At 54.0% G+C, this 19,057-nt stretch overlaps 7 protein-coding genes across 7 annotated transcripts; 4 read left to right on the forward strand and 3 right to left on the reverse strand.

Moving 5' to 3' along the window:
• Positions 1-396: 396 nt before the first annotated feature.
• On the forward strand, positions 397-2,421 carry erg4 (c-24(28) sterol reductase; the record flags this gene model as incomplete). Its single annotated transcript, XM_046082421.1, has 5 exons — positions 397-434; positions 651-1,688; positions 1,753-2,084; positions 2,137-2,354; positions 2,410-2,421. 5 exons carry the CDS (start codon positions 397-399, stop codon positions 2,419-2,421), a joined length of 1,638 nt encoding a protein of 545 aa, XP_045938378.1.
• A 538-nt stretch (positions 2,422-2,959) lies between these two features.
• On the forward strand, positions 2,960-4,268 carry LDX57_000777 (dienelactone hydrolase family protein; the record flags this gene model as incomplete). Its single annotated transcript, XM_046082422.1, has 6 exons — positions 2,960-3,020; positions 3,080-3,163; positions 3,249-3,400; positions 3,489-3,740; positions 3,892-4,003; positions 4,114-4,268. The coding sequence occupies 6 exons, from the start codon at positions 2,960-2,962 to the stop codon at positions 4,266-4,268; spliced, it is 816 nt and encodes a 271-aa protein (XP_045938379.1).
• Positions 4,269-5,873: 1,605 nt separating this feature from the next.
• LDX57_000778 (chitin synthase export chaperone) lies at positions 5,874-7,272 on the forward strand (the record flags this gene model as incomplete). Its single annotated transcript, XM_046082423.1, has 7 exons — positions 5,874-5,903; positions 6,010-6,045; positions 6,183-6,279; positions 6,344-6,431; positions 6,491-6,584; positions 6,652-6,985; positions 7,055-7,272. The coding sequence occupies 7 exons, from the start codon at positions 5,874-5,876 to the stop codon at positions 7,270-7,272; spliced, it is 897 nt and encodes a 298-aa protein (XP_045938380.1).
• A 1,200-nt stretch (positions 7,273-8,472) lies between these two features.
• On the reverse strand, positions 8,473-9,127 carry LDX57_000779 (uncharacterized protein; the record flags this gene model as incomplete). The annotated part of the gene is made up of 2 exons (XM_046082424.1): positions 8,473-9,001; positions 9,111-9,127. The coding sequence occupies 2 exons, from the start codon at positions 9,125-9,127 to the stop codon at positions 8,473-8,475; spliced, it is 546 nt and encodes a 181-aa protein (XP_045938381.1).
• A 747-nt stretch (positions 9,128-9,874) lies between these two features.
• LDX57_000780 (uncharacterized protein) lies at positions 9,875-14,590 on the forward strand (the record flags this gene model as incomplete). The annotated part of the gene is made up of 3 exons (XM_046082425.1): positions 9,875-14,128; positions 14,186-14,374; positions 14,435-14,590. The coding sequence occupies 3 exons, from the start codon at positions 9,875-9,877 to the stop codon at positions 14,588-14,590; spliced, it is 4,599 nt and encodes a 1,532-aa protein (XP_045938382.1).
• An 821-nt stretch (positions 14,591-15,411) lies between these two features.
• Positions 15,412-17,065, reverse strand: LDX57_000781 (putative tRNA-specific adenosine-34 deaminase subunit Tad3; the record flags this gene model as incomplete). The annotated part of the gene is made up of 3 exons (XM_046082426.1): positions 15,412-16,771; positions 16,835-16,886; positions 16,969-17,065. The coding sequence occupies 3 exons, from the start codon at positions 17,063-17,065 to the stop codon at positions 15,412-15,414; spliced, it is 1,509 nt and encodes a 502-aa protein (XP_045938383.1).
• A 674-nt stretch (positions 17,066-17,739) lies between these two features.
• On the reverse strand, positions 17,740-18,975 carry phoB (regulatory cyclin phoB; the record flags this gene model as incomplete). The annotated part of the gene is made up of 1 exon (XM_046082427.1): positions 17,740-18,975. One exon carries the CDS (start codon positions 18,973-18,975, stop codon positions 17,740-17,742), a length of 1,236 nt encoding a protein of 411 aa, XP_045938384.1.
• Positions 18,976-19,057: the final 82 nt, after the last annotated feature.

A 19,057-nucleotide genomic window follows, 5' to 3' on the forward strand; every position in this document is an offset into this window, starting at 1 on the left:
TACCGTGGAACTGGAATGAAAAGAGTTTGAACCGTTCCTTCTTCCAGGTTATCAGATCTTTACTCCATAGTCCATAGTCCATAGTCCATAGTCCATAGTCTATAGTTATCTTATAAGTTATAACCACCGATGGCGGTAACTTATTGATTACGGACCATACATCGGGAAAACCCCCAACCTGATTATTACCCCCCTGAATGTGGGCATTATACCGAATAATACCGTACTGACAATACGCGGCCCCGAGGAAATCAACATTCTCTGTTTTCCCTTCTTCTCTCCCTCATTTCCCTCATTTCCTCCTCGCGTCAATCCCGCCGCTTCTGGACTTTTCGTCTTTTTTTGACCACCTTATTTTTCTCTTCTACATTGCGCTCGTCGCATGGTCAGGTCATAATGACTGTCACACGCTCTCAGACGGGGAAAACCCCTAGGTAAGTAATTTGTTTACCTGCCAGGGAATGTCCGCTGCGGCAAAATAAAAAAGAAGGGGGTTCAAGTCGAATGGAAGAGGCCACCTTGTGGTAGTCGCCCCAAACCATTTGGCCTTGGTCTCTCTCTTTTTTTCTCCTAGGTCGCTCTAGGGCCTGGTATCTGTGCAATTGACTTTTCCAATGGCTTGAAACTGACCTCTGTGCCTTCTTCGCCAGGAAAATGGAGCGCCCTGGCTTCATCGAAACCCCCGGCCGTCGGGTCACCCGCAACAGCGCATTGGCATCTGACACCAACACGGATGATGCTTCCGACTCTGCTATTGATATTCGAGAAAACCCCAAGTCTGCGACTCGCAGGCGCACTTCCGCAAAGTCGAAACCCGAGGATACCTCCGAGGACGCCTCCGAGGAGGAACCCAAGGAAAGTGCGACGATCCAAAAGAAGCCCCGGGTGGTCGACGGCTGGGAGGAGGGCAAGGACCCCAAGATCGACTACAGCGGCCACTTTGAGTTTGGAGGCTCCTACGGCGTGCTGTCCATGATGATTGGGTTCCCATTGTTGATGTACTACATGTGGATTGGCGCCACCTACTACGATGGCAAATTCCCTCGTCCGTCTGACGGCCAGAGTGCCTCGGAATTCGTCGCGCATTTGGGTCATCTGGTGTACGAGGGCGCTTTCCCCTCTTTGAAGGCGTGGACCATCTACTGGGTGTTCTTCATCTTCGAGGGCGCTTGCTACTTGCTCCTCCCCGGAATCACCGTCATGGGTCGTCCTCTGCCACAGCTCGGAGGCAAGCAGCTGCCCTACTACTGCTCTGCCGTCTGGTCCTTCTACACGAGCATTGTGCTAGCCTTGTTGCTGCATGTCACCGGTGTTTTCAAGCTCTACACCATCATCGATGAGTTCGGCCCTCTTCTGAGCGTCGCCATTCTGTCCGGATTTCTGGTTTCTTTCGTCGCCTACTTTTCGGCACTGTACCGTGGCGCCGAGCACCGCATGACTGGCCATCACATCTATGACTTCTTTATGGGCGCCGAACTCAACCCCCGCATGTTCGGCATCCTGGATTTCAAGATGTTTTTTGAGGTCCGCCTCCCCTGGTACATTCTTCTTTTCGTCACCATGGGTGCCGCCGCCAGGCAGTACGAGGTCTACGGATACGTGTCTGGAGAAGTCGGGTTCCTGTTGATGGCTCATTTCCTTTACGCGAACGCCTGTTCCAAGGGCGAAGAGTGCATCGTGTCGACTTGGTAAGGCTCTGATCCTGGACTAGAATGTCCCGTTCGAACGGATCGTGCTAACGCGAGGAATTAGGGATATGTACTATGAAAAATGGGGCTTCATGCTGATCTTCTGGAACCTTGCCGGCGTGCCCCTTAGTTACTGCCACTGCACGATCTATCTGGCCAACCACGACCCGGCCACCTACCACTGGAACCGCTACTTCCTGGTGGTTCTCTACGCCGCGTATCTCTTCGTCTACTGGATCTGGGACACGACTAACAGCCAGAAGAACCGCTTCCGCCAGCAGGAACGGGGTACCCTGGTCTTCCGGAAAACCTTCCCTCAGTTGCCGTGGCAGACCGTGGAGAACCCCAAGACGATCACTTCCGCGGACGGCTCGAAGATCTTGGTCGACGGCTGGTGTAAGTGATCCCGATATTTTCATGTCAAACACCGTTGCTTACTCTTTGACAGATGGCAAGGCTCGCAAGATCCATTACACCTGCGATCTTTTCTTCGCCTTGAACTGGGGCCTCATTACCGGCTTCAACAGCCCCTTCCCCTGGTTCTACCCTCTTTTCTTTGCGTGCATGATTAGCCACCGAGCCATGCGTGATATCCAGCGGTGCCGGAACAAGTACGGCGAAGCCTGGAGGGAGTACGAGAGACAAGTGCCCTACTTGTTCATTCCCGTAAGTTTTTAACTCGTGTATACCACCTGCGATCGACGACTAACCGGTTGAGCAGTATGTGATCTAAGAAGAACGACCCGATACCCTCAGACAGCTTTTGTCGCGATATTTACGGCCATGGTCGCGACCGGCGCTGCATTTTCAATTCATTATCCGAATCTTTCGACTTCTATAGGGTCTTGTGCACCGCCTTTTTAATCATTATCTGCCAATTCTGGCAGGGACATGCATGCCCGTCCCGCATTATAACTGTAGCCAGAGCGTGCTGCTTTTGCCTTGTTTTGAATTCTTTGGCATTTGCCTGGCTTTAATTTCGAAAATTTGCCTGTATTGTTTTATACACGCCTTTATCATTCCATGTACATTATTACCCTGCTATGATTTGGGCCCCTTGTGCTTTGATGTCTAATATATGAAAACGTTGATGCGCTGTGATTGGGATTGATTGCGTTGCGAATTGACTGTAGAGGAGAAAACCCCCCTCGGAATCACATGACCAGGACCCCTCGATGCGATCTTATCGATAGACCCCGCGGTGTTTTTCTGCTCTTCTTGATTGCTTCGAGAGACAGACAGCTCAGTCCGTCAGACTTAATTAGCGCACAATGTTGATCCAAGAATCCTTCCACGATGTGCCGACCAAGGCGGACGGCCAGGGAAGCATGCGTATGTATAAGAAGTTTAGAAACGCCCTCAAGTACGACTGCTGACCCGCGCCACCCAAGGCATCTATGTCTTCCACCCTACTGTTCCCGGCTACCCCAAGGCCCGATTCCCCGGCGTAGTAGTCTTTAGTGAAATCTACCAAGGCAAGCCCGCCACCGCCGTTTCCAATTCTCCGCGTCTTGCAAAGACAGGTCATCAGAAACTGACTCGGACTCTCTCCCCGCATAGTCACGGGTCCCGTTGCGCGCTTCGCCAGACAAATCGCCGGTCAAGGATATATTTGCGCGGCGCCATCCACCTATCATGAATTCACTGGTCCGGAGCCATTGGAATACAATGCCGAGGATACGGACAACGGCAACAAGTGGAAAATCACCAAGGTGCGTATCTTATCTTACTTGGCAGAGACGCACCGAGCCAGTCCGAATGTGAGTAGAAGCAGGTTTTTCTGACCTTGTTCTTTCCTAGAAACTGGCTGCTTACGATGAGGACGCCTCGTTGTGCGTGGACTATCTCTTGTCGCTCCCCACGTGCAATGGCCGTGTCGGTGCAACGGGTATGTGCCTGGGCGGACATCTTGCGTATCGCTGTGCGTTGGACAGCCGAGTGAAGGCAGCGGTGTGTTACTTCGCCACAGACATCCATAGCAAGACTCTGGCCGAGGGCAAGAACGACGATAGCTTGGCGCGAGCCGGCGATATCAAGGGGGAACTTCTCATGGTGAGTCCTTGTTTTCGATCCTTGTCTTACGATTTGTAAGACAGGAATCGAACCAGCCGTTGGCGGTTGGCGTGATCCTATTTGTTGCCGACGCTTCAAGGGCCCTTCCCTTCATTATGATTTTGTACTACATGCTAATAGGAGGTGGCAGATCTTCGGGAAGAATGACAACCATGTCCCACCTGAGGGAAGGGATTTGATCCGGAAGACTCTTCATGATCGAGGGGTCTTGTTTGGCTTTTACGAGGTGGCTTGGGCGCAGCGTACGTTGCCAGGGAGTAGCATCCGAAGGGATGCTTTATTTCCTTCTCTTTCCCTTTCTTTTTCATTTTTCTTCATGTTATTTTTCCGTTTACTGATTCTGGGGATCTAGATGCGTTTATCCGCGATGAGCTCAGCAAGGGACGCTACGACCCCGCCATCAGCAAGGTCTGCTTTGAGATGCTGCTTGAGTTGTTCGGACGAACCTTAAAGCTGGATCTGGGCGAGCATGACGGGAAGGAATTGGAGATCGAGGATGTCTGCTAGATCTGCTTGATACATATTGACGCCGATCGCCAGGTGGGCACTGTCGGGTCGATCCTGCTACGAGGTGTGACTACTGACTAGGCAACGAGATATGGCCCTGCTACCTTGCTTTGGGTCGTTGAGGGCGACCACCGTCTCCGATGTCATCTACACAATACGGAAATTGAAGGCTGCGTCATAAGCTCAGGCAAGAGTGGTTCAGGCTCCATTAGTTTCTAATTTTTAGTTGGCACGTACCAGTCTTCGGAGATTGCTATTTCTGGCGCTATTGGCAACTCCAGCAACCCTCACGTAAGGTGTTCTCCGCCGACATGGTGAACATTGCATTGGGGAAATACGAAGGAATAGAATATGTACAGCTGGATGTACATCCTGGACATTTAATTACTTCTCGTAGTTGATAGAAATTAAGCAAAAGAAGCAGTCGATCGGCCGACGCAAGGACCGAGCGGCAATCGATTACCGTCGTAACCGGACCAGCCTCAGTTGCTATGGATATTCAACGAGATAGTTCTAATTGAATCTTGAGTCTGTGTGGATCGATCGGAGAGACAGGACAGACACCGTAGAGACTAGCTATACTATATAGATAGACCGAGGGAAGAGACTTCCACTGGAATGTTGCTCTAATCTATAATTAGGGAGCCGACCAGCGATCCATGGATGAGCGACAGGCACTGTAATGTGTTGATGGTTGACTGTAGAACTACCTTAAGGTACCTGGTGAAATTGAAGGCTGCACGAATCAAGGGTCTCGGATTCGAGGCCACGAGCCAGGAACCCATCCATGCATCCAGCCTCTCTCCATTCCCTCAAGGGACGCATCTTGTTCTTTGCAACGGCCACCCCGTTAGTGTTTGCTAGTCTCGACCCATTCCACACTAGCCAGTCTGTTAGTCTGTTAGTCTCTTAGTCTGTGTCTGTTAGTCGCCATCGTCGCTCGACGCCCTCATTTCTCATTTCCACCCGAAATCCAATTATTGTCTCCGCTCCATAAGACCTGAAGTCCTCTCGACTTCGCCCATCGCGTCGGATCTTCTCCTCACATCCACCGTCAATCTTATTCTCCCTCCTGCAGATATCCTGCCCCACGCTCTCGACCCTCTCTCCTTCTCTCTCGCTTCTGCCTCTGCTTCTGCTTCTGCTCGCTCGACCTTGCAGTTCTCTCGTTCGACTTAATTTAATCTAATCCGCTTTCGACCCGTCTCGTCACTCCTGCAGGTCTGACGGTCAAACCCAACGTGTCAATCCTCTCTTTCTCCTCTGGCCCCGTCGCTTCGGGCTCATTGCGATAACAACAAATAAGAATCTACATTAATTTCGCTGGCTCCTCCCCTCGTCTGGCAATCTTCCTTCCACACGATCGTCTCCGGTCACTTCAATCCCGCTCAACGATAGACAATAATACCAAGAGTCCAAGACCCAAAAATCCCGCCCGAATTTCTTGCACCGGAGATCTGCGCCGGGTAACGCTCATAATCCGGCCCTGAGCGTGGGTCCGAGGAAATCGTCCATTTCAACCACGCCGCGCCTCGCCCGTTCTGCTCTTCGTTCTCCCTGCCAAAACACCCTTCGCATGGTCTATCGTGCCCACGATCGATAACCATGGGCTCGACACAGTTTGGCAAATTCCACGTGAGTCGCCGACCTCCCTCCAACCGGGACCTGAAAAGGCCGAGTCGAGGGGATTGAGAAAACAAGAACATTCTCAGAGCTGACCGCTGATCGTCGGCACGTGTAGGACTTCTGCCGGGATTCGACTCTACCGGTCTGCAATGTACGTGAATGGATTCCGGCGTCCCCTCCCCTCCTGATGGATATATGGTTTATGATATATCAAATTGCTTGCCTGCGGTGATTATTCCATTGGTCCGCCACGTCTCGCTAATCCCCGGTCTTCTTGCGCCCCCTCAGCTTTTTGTCGACAACAATCAGCCCCCTAATAAAGCGTTCAGCGGGTGTGCGCTCCTCGGCATCGGCCTCAGCGGTGATCGAAACCTCAGCAATTTGGGTATGGCATTCCAAGGATTCACGGTTCTGCGTGCGCCAAGGCGGCAGCGCTGACTTCTTCGCAGGCTCGATTTTGCTGGCCTTCATCGCTATCTTGACTTCGCTTTTCCTGCTGTGGCGGTCAGACCGGAAACAAGCGGCCGTTGGGAGAAGGTACGTCGGAATTAAATGGCGGCGAAACGGATTGGGGTTGCTGACTGGCGGACTGACAGGGAAATACAACTATTCTTGCTGGGTTTTATTGTCATTGAGATTTGCGAAATCTTTAGCGTGGGCGGTTTTCCCCTCGATAGCGCGGTTCGCAAGGTATGATATTGACTGCTCGCCCTCAATTGAATCGATGAAACTCATCAGCCGTCTTTTTCTTTGCTAGGGTTTCTCGGCTGCGCATATCGCTGCGATTACCGCAACATGTTGGATTCTCTTGTTAAACGCTTTCGTGGGATTCCAGTTCCTCGATGACGGCACCCCAGCTTCCCTCGGTCTCTTCATCTCGTCCGCCATAGTGTTTTTCATCGGTACGGGGTATATCGCCTTGGATACAGGTTTTAACTGGACCGGGGAATTCGCGCCGAACGAGTCTACCGGCTACCGCAATATCGCGCTCTACGTTCTGTATCAGCTGTTTCCCCTCGTCTGTTTGGTGCTGTTCTTTGTTCTGGAGACCGTCCTTGTGATCCGTGTTCTCGGTGAATTCCGACCAATGTGTATGTTCCCCTTTGTGTTCTTTCCTCCAAGGTTGTTGGGTTTGGACTGTAAATTGACTGTCGCTCTAGTTTATCTGATCGGTGCCGGCCTCCTATTCGCCATCGGGCAAATTTTCAACTACGTGATCAGCACCCACCTCTGCCAGGCGACAAGTGGAAAGATCAACGGCGCTCTGTTTGAGACCCTCTTCACCCTCTTGTCGGTGGTCATGGTTTGGGTCTTCTGGAGCAGCATCACGGAGGATGACTGGCCCGTGCCTGCGCTCCCCGGAACATACAACAACTAATTGGCCAGATGTGCCTCCAAACACACTCATATATGCCCGCAGATCGTTTGCCATAATTGTTTTCCTCACTCTCCTTAGAATCTCGACTCGACGCTTGCCTTTGGAGTAGGTGCGCGATCCCGGGGGTCTTTTCTTCCAGAACACACGCCGACCTACCTGACTTTTGGTCTCATACCCTCCCTCAACCTACACCTGCGATGTTTTACTGTCTATGATATGTTTTCCACGGAATCTAACGAGTCCGGAATGTTTTGATACCATGTTCTTACCTGTTCTATACCTGATGTTTTCACGATACTTTTCTTGATGTGGCCCTCGAGGGATGGTTTACGCCTTGATCATGATCGTTTACCATGCATTTGCTTTCCCCCCCTGTCTGGTTGATCTCTCTCCCTGCAAGGCATCGTTATGGTCACTGTTGGCATAACTCGTTTTACTATATCTTTCTTCTTTTTCTTTTTCTCTCCCTCTATCACCCGTGTTAGATACCTATTTGCTTGTAATTAGTGTGTATGTTTTATGTTTAATAATCAATCCCTACCTATTATCATTTGTGATGTGAATGTTAATGTGAATGCGCGTAAGGCAACATGGAATCTGTCACGGTGTTTTGATTCAAAAAAGGAGTTCTCTTCGCGGGGATGAATCCTCTCGGTCATAAACAATTACAGAGCTTAGGCTAAAAGTATGTATGTACAATAGGTATAACGGAAGAGAAGGTCGAACCTCCCTTCACCTGTGGAAGGGAGCAACAAGAGAAGAGGCACGCTGCAAGGACAGAAAAGCGCACGAATGAAGGTAGATAGAAGACGCTCGCAGTCGGAATAATGAAGAAAATAGAAAACCACGCTCTCTCACTCTCTCTCATTCTATATGTGTAAATCCTCATTTTCGAATCCTGGAAATGCTTTCGACAAAAAGAGCTTTTCCTTTCCACCTTCCCACTGAAACTTTTCCAGTGTGGCGTGTTGAACTGAAACAACAAGGATACAACGTATCTGGATCCTTTTCGCCAAGAGTCGGAAGTAAGCGTACTCCAGCATTCGAAGTCGAAGATGTGAGTCGCAGGGAATATAAAAACGTGCCAACGAGCGGCATATAGATACCATCGCAGAAAGACCGGCCGAGTATGATTTTTCCGAAGTATATATTTTTTTTATGAGAAGTTGGATCTCCCCCCGTCCCGATCTCTCTCACCATCTATAACCGAACCTTGACATCCACACACGGCAGCGTCCATTCACGTCGTCCAAGCAAGCTGCGCAACCACTCCAGTCCGATCCCAGTCCATTCGTCCTGGCGCAGATCCGATATACCGGCGGCCGCGTCGGAGGTGCCATTCAGTGCGAGACGACGTTGAGCCTCGTCGACGACGGCAGCGGCGAGAGCCTTGGTAGTAGTGTTGACGGTCTCCCAGACATACTCGGCCAGGGTTTCGGAGGGGGCCAGCATCGAGGCATTCGCGGGGGAGTAGAAAGCGGAGGAGGGATGTAAAGACCCCACGCCGTCGGGAATGGCAGCGGTGGTGGAGGTGGTGAAGCGAGGCGAGAACCAGTCACCGCGGAGGTCGAAGAAGCATCGGTCGGACCAGTGACAGGAGGAAAGGAAGAGGATCAGGAGGAGGGCGGAACAGTAGATACACGGACGATGGAGGACGTAGGTGAGGGTGACGAAGGAGATGATGAAGAGTGGGGAGGCGTTGGTTGGAATGAAGAGCAGAGGTAACCAGCTAATTCATGAAGAATGGAGGGATTGCGGGATTAGCATTTTGGACAGTGTATTGTTGCAAGTATATACATGTAGATATATATGTAGCTGCGAGAAAGGTTTGGACTCACCTCCGTAAGCAGAACATTGTGATGAGAGATTCTTGATTATTAGGTTTTTTTTTTTTTTTTGATATGTACTTGTTCTGGGCAATGATAGTAGTGGCAATAGTATTGCTCCGTACTTGGCTCGAGGAGTCGGCGGAGAGGAAAGAGAAAATGCGGTGGAGAACCGGTTAGTGGCAAATGCTAATGATGCAAGTGCTCAGGGTTGTTGTGTGCAGGTGAAGGAGGTGTGAATGAGAGGTGGCCAGTCAGACAGGTGTTGGGCCATGAGTGAGTGGATGAGTGAATCATGGATGAATGCAGTGCCAGCACTTCGAAAGCCATCGAAGAAGGCGATCATCCCGGGCGCAGGGCTGCCTGAGGTCTCAGGCATTTTTTCTGTGGCGGTGTGGGCGTACGGCAGAAAACACCGCTTGACAGCTCGCACCAGCCACAAGCCAAAAGCCACCGTCGGTCTTCTTTTCTTCCTCTTTTCTCTCTCTCTCTCTCTCTCTCTTCCTCTTCCTCTTCCTTCTTCCCTCACCTACCTCTCTCTCCCTTCACCCCTTCCAATCCCTTTGGTCCGACCCTCTTAATAATTCATCTTGTACCATAGTCTGTCATTTGACGCTTTCTTTTATTCACATTCATTTCTTCGCCTGGTTCGGGCGGCTTCTCTCGTTCGGAACTCTCGAAAGAGAGCTCTCTCAAGAGTCCCTTCTTGCCCTCAGCTTCAGAGCTCTGAATTCAGTCGTTTGGTGGTCGCCTAATTGTCACGGCGAGCGACAGAAATGTCCACCCCAAATGATCTTCAGGCTCTCCTGGCCAGCATCCGGCCACGCCCATCTCCTTCGAACACGCCGGGTCAGGATGCTCCCATGCCTCCTTATCCTCAGCAGTACCATCCGGGATACCGCCAGCAGCATCAACAGCCGCCCTACGATGGCCAGAGCTTCCCTCACCCTCATCCGCAGCTGCAGCAGCACGGCTACCGTCACCCGTCGGTCTCGTCGACTATTCACAGTCCCTCGCCTCTGAACACTCCTCCCCACCACGGATCGGATATTCTGAGCCCCAACGTGCCGACGCCTCGCGGTGAGATGTTCCCTCAGCAGCAACTGCATCCTCAGCATCATCACCACCCTCAGCCACCGCTGCATCAGCACCAGCCGTTGCCTCAGAACCCCGACCGGGCCGCCAATCTGTTGAATCTGCTCAAGTTCAACCAATCCGGAGCTGGCCCTGCCGTCGCTGCCCAGCAACAGGTGCCTGTTGCTGGGGCCGACCAGGAGAGACCATCGCATGCCCATGAGCTCACCCCGGAGGACAGCAACAAGTCTGCTCACGCGAGAAACATCTCTGCCTCGGACTTGGTCGCTTCTCTCTTCGGTCGACAGGGCGGTGCGGCTCCTCCCGTGAGACCTGCCGGCTCGCAGTATCATCCTGGATCTGCCGGGGTTGGAGAAGGCTCTTCTACTGCCCCGACCGCAGAAAACACCCAGGACATGCTTCTGCGCTTGCTGAACCGTCCCAAACCTGGTCATGACGTGCCAGAGGGTCCGGTGAAGTCGATGTCTCAGTCGCCGGCTTCGATTTCCCCCCAGAAATCTCCTTATCCTGAGGTGGAATCCGGCAGCCTCCCGATGCCGTCTGTCCAGGCCGTCGAGGAATCGCTGGCCATGGGTTCCCGCCCCGACGACGTCGTTCCCGGGAAACCGGACGCGTTTGCTCCTCCTTCTAGGCCCTCCCCCGTGTCCAAGGACTCTATCTTCACCTACGTCAATCCCTTTGACCAATTGGCTGCCGCGTCTCCCCACAAAGAGACTCCTCCACAGGCCAATTCCGGGAGCAGCGAGAGCTCGGCCATTGAGGTCACCGAGACTGAAGAAATCAACGTGACCACTGAAGTAGAACCGACTCCCGTTTACACCAAGGGAAAGCGCGCCAAGTCACCACCTCTGGCTGAAGACCAAAAGAACGCGGTGAACCAGGTCGTCGACAAGCTGGTGGACCAGCTCTGCCGCGACGTGGACGAGCAGGCGGGAGCCGAGGAACAGCTGAACCCCGCGGTGTCGGCGGCTCGCGACGACAGCACCCAGGAGGTGCTTTCATCGGTTGCAGACCACCTGCGTGAGACTGCTGCAGAGGCCAAGGAAATCCTTAAAGACGAGGATTTTCAAGAGGCTGTCAAGGAGACTGCAGCTGCGGCCAAGGAGATCTCTAACCAGAGCAACGGCGAGGCGCTTGCCGACAGCTGGGAAAGCGCAGAAGACAGCGCCGAGAAGGAAGAGCAGCGCGTGGTTGCTGTCCACAACTTCCCCCTGAAGCCGTTCATCTCGATCGCCGTGAAGGTCTATCCCGGAAAGCTGTCGGTCTTGCGGGATGACGGCATCATGGATATTGCGCGCCTGAAGAAGGATTTTGACCAGTTAGACCGCTCTCTGACGTCGGCCACTTCGGACTACATTGTCTACGCCCTGGCTAAGAACGGAGGCATCCGCATCATCCGCCAGGATGACGGCAGCGATAAACAGGTGTTTAGGGCCACCCGCGACCGTGTGTTCAACGTCGCAGTGTGCACATCTCAGACCACGAGCGGTGTGTCCGAAGAGCAGGCCGTGCTGGGCATCGGTGTCAGCGGTACGGTGTACTGGGCACTGATCTCCAAGGCCGACAAGGACCTCTTTGAACTGGACGCCCTTGAGAGCGAGAGTCTCATCTTCCCTCCTTTCCCGGCCTCGGACGAGAACACCTCCGGTGGCCAGCTGAAAACGCGGGCCAAACGGAGCTCTCGTCACCCCGGTCTGTTCGCCATCGGCCGTGGCAAGAACATTTACGTGATCTCTCCCCAGGCTGCGGCCAATCCGGCTTATGGCGTCTCGGGTAATCAGCGCACCGTCAACACCGAAAAGTTTTTCAAGGAGCGCGCCCTGAAGATTTCCACTGGCAAGGCCGGCAAGGACTTCATGTTCAGCGATGATGACACCGTCATCGCCTCCCTCGACAAGACCGGTCGCCTTCGATTCTGGGACATTCGCGAGGTGTCTACCAACTCAACTTTCTTCACGAGCGGACCCAGCCCGACTGAGGTTCGCGTTCCGCTGAACACCTTCGTGACCGGCTCTCCTGCAGAGAAGTCATGGCCCACCTCGGTCCTCTTCATCGACAAGCTGCGGCCTTACGTGAAGTCGATGGCACTCCGGTACGTTCTGGTCGGATTGAAGCAAAACCACACCTTGCAGCTCTGGGATATTGGGCTGGGCAAGGCTGTGCAGGAGCTCAAGTTCCCCCACGAGAACGAGTCGGATGCCATTTGCAGCGTCGCCTACCACCCCGGATCTGGCATCATTGTCGTCGGCCATCCCACGCGCAACTCGATCTACTTCGTCCATCTTTCAGCGCCTCGCTACAACTTGCAGCCCATGTCGCAGGCCTCATTCGTCAAACGTTCCGCCGAGAAAGACAGCAGCCTGCCCAAGCCTGAGTCGACGGCCTGTCTGAGTGGTATCCGTGAAATTTCTTTCAACTCCAAGGGCCAGCTTCGGAGCCTGGATCTGCTGCCTATTACCAAGGGGGCGGGCGATGACAGCAGCCTGTTCGAGCTTTACGTGATGCACTCGCGGGGTGTTACGTGCTTGAACATCAAAAAGGAAGACCTGGGCTGGAGCACGGAGAACAAGATCCTCCGCCAGGTCAACGCCCTGGAGGAAGGGTTGATCGAGATCTCCGAGCTCCAGACCTTCCCCACGTACGTGACAGACGAGCCTTCCATCAACGGGGACACCGCTTCAACTCCCTCCAAGACCGGCCCCAAGGAGGTCGCCAAGAAGGTGCCTGAACCGACGGCCGAATCGGTCAGCGCCGCTTCTGCCTCTGCTCTTCGCACCCAGTCCCCCACCAAGCAGCCCAGGAAGAAGGTCGGTGACGAGCAGCCGGCCGCCGAACCGGTTGCCACGGCGGCCACTTCCGAAAAACAGGACAAGAAAAAGAACAAAAAGAAGTCCGCTGTCGATGTGCCCGCCACAAAGGCCAAGGATGCGATCCCCAGTGCGGTCTCCAGCGAAGCACCCGTCCCTGCAGCTCAACCTCCGCTCAGCGGCGAACAGCCTAACGGCAGTGACGGTTCCAAGGCCGCCGCTCCAGTCCCCGCCGAGACCGCGCCGCTGCCACCCACCCTCAATGTCGGAGTCAGCGACAACTTGGACCGACACATGGAAGCGCTGCAGAACGGAGTGTCCACCCAATTCAACAAGAGTCTCGGCCGCGAGATTGAAGGCCTGTACCGCCGCTTGGACGACGAACGGCGCAGCTGGGATGCCGCGTCCGCAGCCAAGCAGGACCAGGTTCTGCGCCTGGTGTCGAGCACCCTTTCCGAGAACGTGGAGAAGAATCTCGCACGCATTGTGTCGGACAGCATCCGTTCCGAGGTGGTTCCCGCTCTGTCGGACCTGACCTCCACTGCCGTTGGAAAGCAGCTGAGCAGCGTTGTCGCCCAGCAGATTGGCGGCGTTGTTCCCCGCGAACTGCGCCAGGCTCTGCCCGAATCTGTGAGCCGTGCCGTGCAACAGCCCGAGGTGGTCAAGGTTCTGTCGGAGGCCGTGAGTCAGAAACTTACGCCTTACCTCGACGGCGAGATTTCGAAGACCGTCAACAACGCCGTCACGCCGGCTTTCAAGAACCTGACCGCCAGAGTCACCGAGAAGGTTGGCGCCGATCTGGAGCGTCAGATGCAGGCGCAGTTCCAGCAGTTTGAAGTCCAGCGCCAGAACGACGCCGCCAAGATTGATCAGCTCACGACCCTGGTTCGTGGCCTGTCCGATACGGTTGCTTCAATGGCCGCGGCACAGACCAACTTCCAGAATGAAATTCTGAAGCTGAACCATGTTGCGGCTTCTCAGCAGGAAGAGCAGCGACGCGCCTCGCGTCAGTCTCCCGCGGCTGCTTCGTCTGCCGGACCGTCTAGCGCCATGACGGCGGAAGATCTAGAGCTGGCAGAAATTACTCGGTTGATCAGCGAGGGACGGTATGAAGAGGGCTCTGTGAAGGTTTGTCACCTCTGTCGTCATTAGCCCCTCGATCCACCTTGACTAACTAGTGTGCAGTGGCTGCAATCCGACCAACAGGCCGACCTGTTTGACAACCTGTTCATTCGACTGAGTCCTTCGTACCTGACCAACCTTTCGCCCATTGTGGCTCTGTCCGTTGGTGTTGCTGTGACGTCTTCTCTCCAAACGAACGTGCCTGAGCGTCTCGCTTGGTTGGAGGTGGTTCTGCAAACTGTGAATCCCTTGGTATGTGTATCCAGATGACAAAGTGTCTATCTGCCCTTACTAACACTGGTTTGTGAACAGGATCGGGACATCCTTGAAGTCGCGCCCAGAATCATGTCGGTTCTGTTGCAGCGCCTCGACAATTTGTACATGTCGATTGCGCAGAACGCACCGCACGATCCCATTCTTCGGAAAATACCTCCCCTTTCGCGCCGTGCCCGTGCGCTTCAAGGATAGACAATTGGAGTAGTCGACGAGTCTCTTTTGTGATTCGGTAATGACGACTAGCTAGTTTTTTCTTTTATCTCGCTTCTAATCTCTTGGTCTCATGATCATTATGCATAATGGAAATAATGGGAATAAAATCATAAAAGTTTGATACGCATGATTATCCTTGGGCATTTTCCTTTTTTGCTTTTCCTTTCTCATCTTTATCCTACCTTTGGGAATCCGCTGTGCCGGAATAAGGAGGAAGCAAATGAAAGCGATGCATGTATGTCCTCATTAACTATTGCATAACACATAGCCGGGGGGTCTCTTCCCCATGTTTTTGTTGACTCTTGTGTTGGTTTGGCCATGAAAGCAGCGGGGGTTACCTTACATACGAGAGACATAACCGTGCCCTAATCGATGAACATCTTTCGTCGTTCTTGAGATCCTTCTTCCGTCTGTTTATCTTCATCGCCCGAATATTCCTAAAATGCATACCGAGAAACAAGTCTTTCTCATCTCGACCTCACTATCCACTCCTCGACCTGGTCCTTCTCATCGAGATGGAATGAATGGTGGCCGGCGTGCGTGTAGGCAGCCCTCGGCCCTTGACCAATGCTGTTGGCATTAGTTGGTTTGGTAGGAACCACCGCATCGTCGCGGGCTTTTGGTATCCGTTGTCTTGTAGCAGCAGTGTGTGGTTGCTGTATGATTATGGACATGAACGGAAAGAAAACAGTCGAGCCATGGACCAGTAGTTCTGTGAAATTCCGGAATTGTATCGGTCTATTATATAGGTTATAAGATCCAGGGGTATGTGAATTAACTTTTTTTTCTTTCTCTTCTATTTATGCATGGAAATCGACCTTTTCGACTCGTTGCTCGGACTCTGTGGCCCCGTCTTCGAGGAACTCGAATCCTAATGCCCGCCAGTTCAGTTCCTTGCGCCAGTGCAGGCCGTAGTATTCTCGGGTCGGTGGTGACGTCGCAGCGGCATCTGATGCTTCAGTGGGCACGTCGTCCGTTGAAGAAGGCTGCTCTGTCTCTACCGTGTCCGCCGTTGGAGCAATAACAGGCTCCGAGGCCAGTCCTCCGGTCATCATGCGCCCGGGGCGAGGGTACGTCACGGATCGGAAGCGCGAAAGAAGCAGGCCCATGGAGCAGCAGAGACACGGCTCGTGGGTCAGGTACACATCCAGGTCCGTACAAAGGTAGCCGCCGTGTTCGCGCGTGCGGATACGGGGAGCAGGCTTGCTGTGACTCGATGACGAGGGCTTGGGGATGGCGTCCGTCTCGGTCTTCTGGTACTTCTCTGCGACAGGGGAATGTTCGCGCGAGTCATCCGAGACTTCTTCGGAGAAGCCCTCTGACTGGGAGAGGAAATATGCCTCTAGCGGGTTGAGATGCGGTTTCTTCTCCTCTGGGTCCGCCTGGCGGCGCACGCTGGCAATCAAATCGACCGCGCGCATCAGCGCGTGCAATTCCGGCCCGCCCTCTAGGTCCGCGTTGTACGTCTCCCCGGCAGGGTTGGGGCCTCCTCCTGGATGTAGTTCCGACTGCGACATCGCGCCGGCTTCTCGGCGAGAATACCGCGCGTCACCGGCGACTGCTACAACCGCATCTGCCCAGCGGGTTGAATCCGCCTCGTCGCCGGTGGCCTCGATTTGAGATTCCAGCTCTGAATCCACGACCACGGCGCCGACGCGGCGCCCGCGCCCCGATTGTTCCGCTTCATCCGCTACGCGGGACGCCAGGGCCAGGTAGTGTCCGGCTTTGGGCTGGATGGATTCGCGAGTGCGACTCAGGATCTGCGGCGGCGGGGCAATGTTGGCCTTGGGAGCGGCGGGGTTGAAGACGACCGGCCAGTAGGTGGCGGACCAGTTGTCAGCCTGCGGGATGTTCAGAGGCGGCAGAAGCGGGACTTGGATCGTGTGGAGGGTGATGTCTTCGGGTGCGACGGACGGCCCGGAGGACGAGGGGTTCTCGGCGTCTGGAGCGGGAGGGACAGGAACAAACGGCGCAAGGACTTTCCGGAGCTCGTCGACGTCGGGTAAAGGGGGCATAATCAAGGCGAAGATCGTCTGTGGGGAGGGCTCGCCTTTGATGAGGTGGGATCGCAACGTCTCTGGCAATTGGGTATGTTTGGCGAATCGTCGGAGGTGGCCCGTTGATTGCGACGAGTCGCGGGGGAATTTCGAGTCCAGGGCTCTGAGATAGACATATCGACATAAATAGATGTAGAGAAGAATAAACCAGAGGTAGATAACTCACTTGATTACTTTGGAAGCAACCTTCACATTGACTTCCACTACATAGGCATCGCCTATTCTGGTATCAGCAAAGTCGTCCAATCTCGAGTTCCCCTTCGTGGGCTCGTTCCTTTCAGCCTCCCTTCCTGTACGCACCAAAATCTATACGCGGTCGTGCCTCCTGCACAGTTCTGATGGGAACGACTTGGCCCACGAGCGGCCGTACGCCCTGGAGGATCTGCTGGACGTCCATTGTCGGGTACTATTTTGCGAAGCGGCGGGCGGGGTAAGTATGGATGGGTGATTATGGTGATTAGAACGCAATTGCTTTTTAAAGTAAGGAGGAATTCTTGCAAGACAGTAAGAACAAAGCTAGCAGCATCTTCCACGTGGGATTGAAATTCCGACTTGAGGGAAAAGGTGAAGTCAAGAAAGGTTGGCGGTCTCGACGGGCCCCAAAAATACCCTAACCGCGGTACCCTATGACCTAAGCCCTACTCTCCTGCCCATCCGGGATTCTACAGCGATGAAGGCCTGAGCTTGAAAATTGGATTGAAATATTATGTACACGCCTGGGGGAAGCCGGTCATCTTTGGATGCACCGACCGTGGGGAGTCATGAAAAGATAAAGCAATGGAGATGAGAGTCGAACAGACGAAATGAAAGGTCTATGATAAACCCAAACAAGAGCACCGAGCAGCATCTCTTGTGTTGTATGTATACACAGCATCAACTCCGTGTCCTGTCTTATGCACGATATGTACTGTCACAAAGGGGAGCATTATTCGAAAGATTTTCCGAGATAAGCAAATCTTCGGTTTCATCGTCCAGAAGCACCAATCCATAGATTGAAATGTTGAGAAGAACCGAGCCCCTTCGTAAGAAGACAAAAAAGATAAAGAAAAGAAAACAAGAAGGATTCTTTTTTTAGGCGTCGTGCTGAATTTCATATCCGTCGCACCTCTCTACCAAGCTCTGGTAATAGTCCACCAGCACCTCGGGTTGCGGGACGATGCGCCACTCTACGCGGAACAGAAACTCCAGTTCAAGGAGTGCCAATTCCGTCATACTGATTCCTCCAACTCGAGAATACGTTTTGTTCGTCCAGAAGCTGTCGCTTAACCCTTTGCTGGCAACGGTGGCGCTGGCGATGAGGAATCGATGGATGGTTAAACTGGAGACGGTGAAGGAAGGGTAAAGCGCGCAGAGTCGGTCGATATAATATACCATGCTTAACAGAATGGGCGGCGAAAGTGTGGCATGGGTGGTAAGACGCTGCAAATAATCCTGCACGGAAATCCGCGGGGGCGACCGGGAATGGAACCGAGTTAGACGGCCCTGGTGCAGAGGGATCTTGTCATTGAACCGAATCAGCTCCATGAGCATGCTGGAGATCAAGACCACTATATCCCGCGGATCCGCCTGCTCGTAGTGGACGGGGAGCACCTTCACCGAGGGCTTGCTCGGTCGCAAGCGCTTGGATTGCGAGCCTTCCAGGTCGGAGCTAGCCAGGCCAACCTCGTGCGCGCCATTGGCGACAGGGTCATTGGGGCTGTTACGCTTGTTGGACCCTGCGCCATTCCCTGCGCTGCTGCGAACGGGCGCGGTCATTGGGGGATGAGAAGAAGTAGATGGAGGAGGGGCGGAGACAGAAGCGGAGGGATGGGCAGCAACGCCGTTATTGGCCGGATGGTCGGACGAACCGGGAGGTCGAGAAGGGGGAACAACGGTGTCACCCGCAGCGTTCGACGAGGCGCTATTTCCGCCCCCAAGGGTGGTCAGCCCAGCGGATTGGCCGGCCGGGAGGTCCCCTGAGGGCCCTGAGGATGTTGGAGAAGACGAGGAAGAAGCAACGGAATGGCGGGTTAGAGCCGATCGGAGCTCTTCGATGGCGACGCGGGAAGAGCGCCGAGAAAGAGGAGGACCAGACGAAGCAGCAGCGGGGTGGGTGGCAGGCTCATAGTGCTGATGCCGATGCTGGAGGTGATGGTGATGGTATGCCGGCGTGGCAGTCGTCGGAACGGCGGCGGCGGCGGCGGACGAGGCAGAAGCGACCGGGAGACGGGGAACGGAGGGAGAGGAGAGAGAAGAAGAACGAGGGGGGCGCGAGGAAGGAGAGGAGGAAGGGCGAAGGGCGGAGGGCGAGGGCGAGGAAACTAGCATCTCCGCCCAACGAGACCACCACGTGGGCGCACGATTGAACGACGTGCAACGGAGCTGGCAGACGCTGCGAAACCTTGTGCTG

The sequence above is a fragment of the Aspergillus melleus genome (genome assembly GCF_016097325.1).
Source record: "Aspergillus melleus strain CBS 546.65 chromosome Unknown contig1, whole genome shotgun sequence".
Taxonomy (NCBI): Eukaryota; Fungi; Ascomycota; class Eurotiomycetes; order Eurotiales; family Aspergillaceae; genus Aspergillus; species Aspergillus melleus.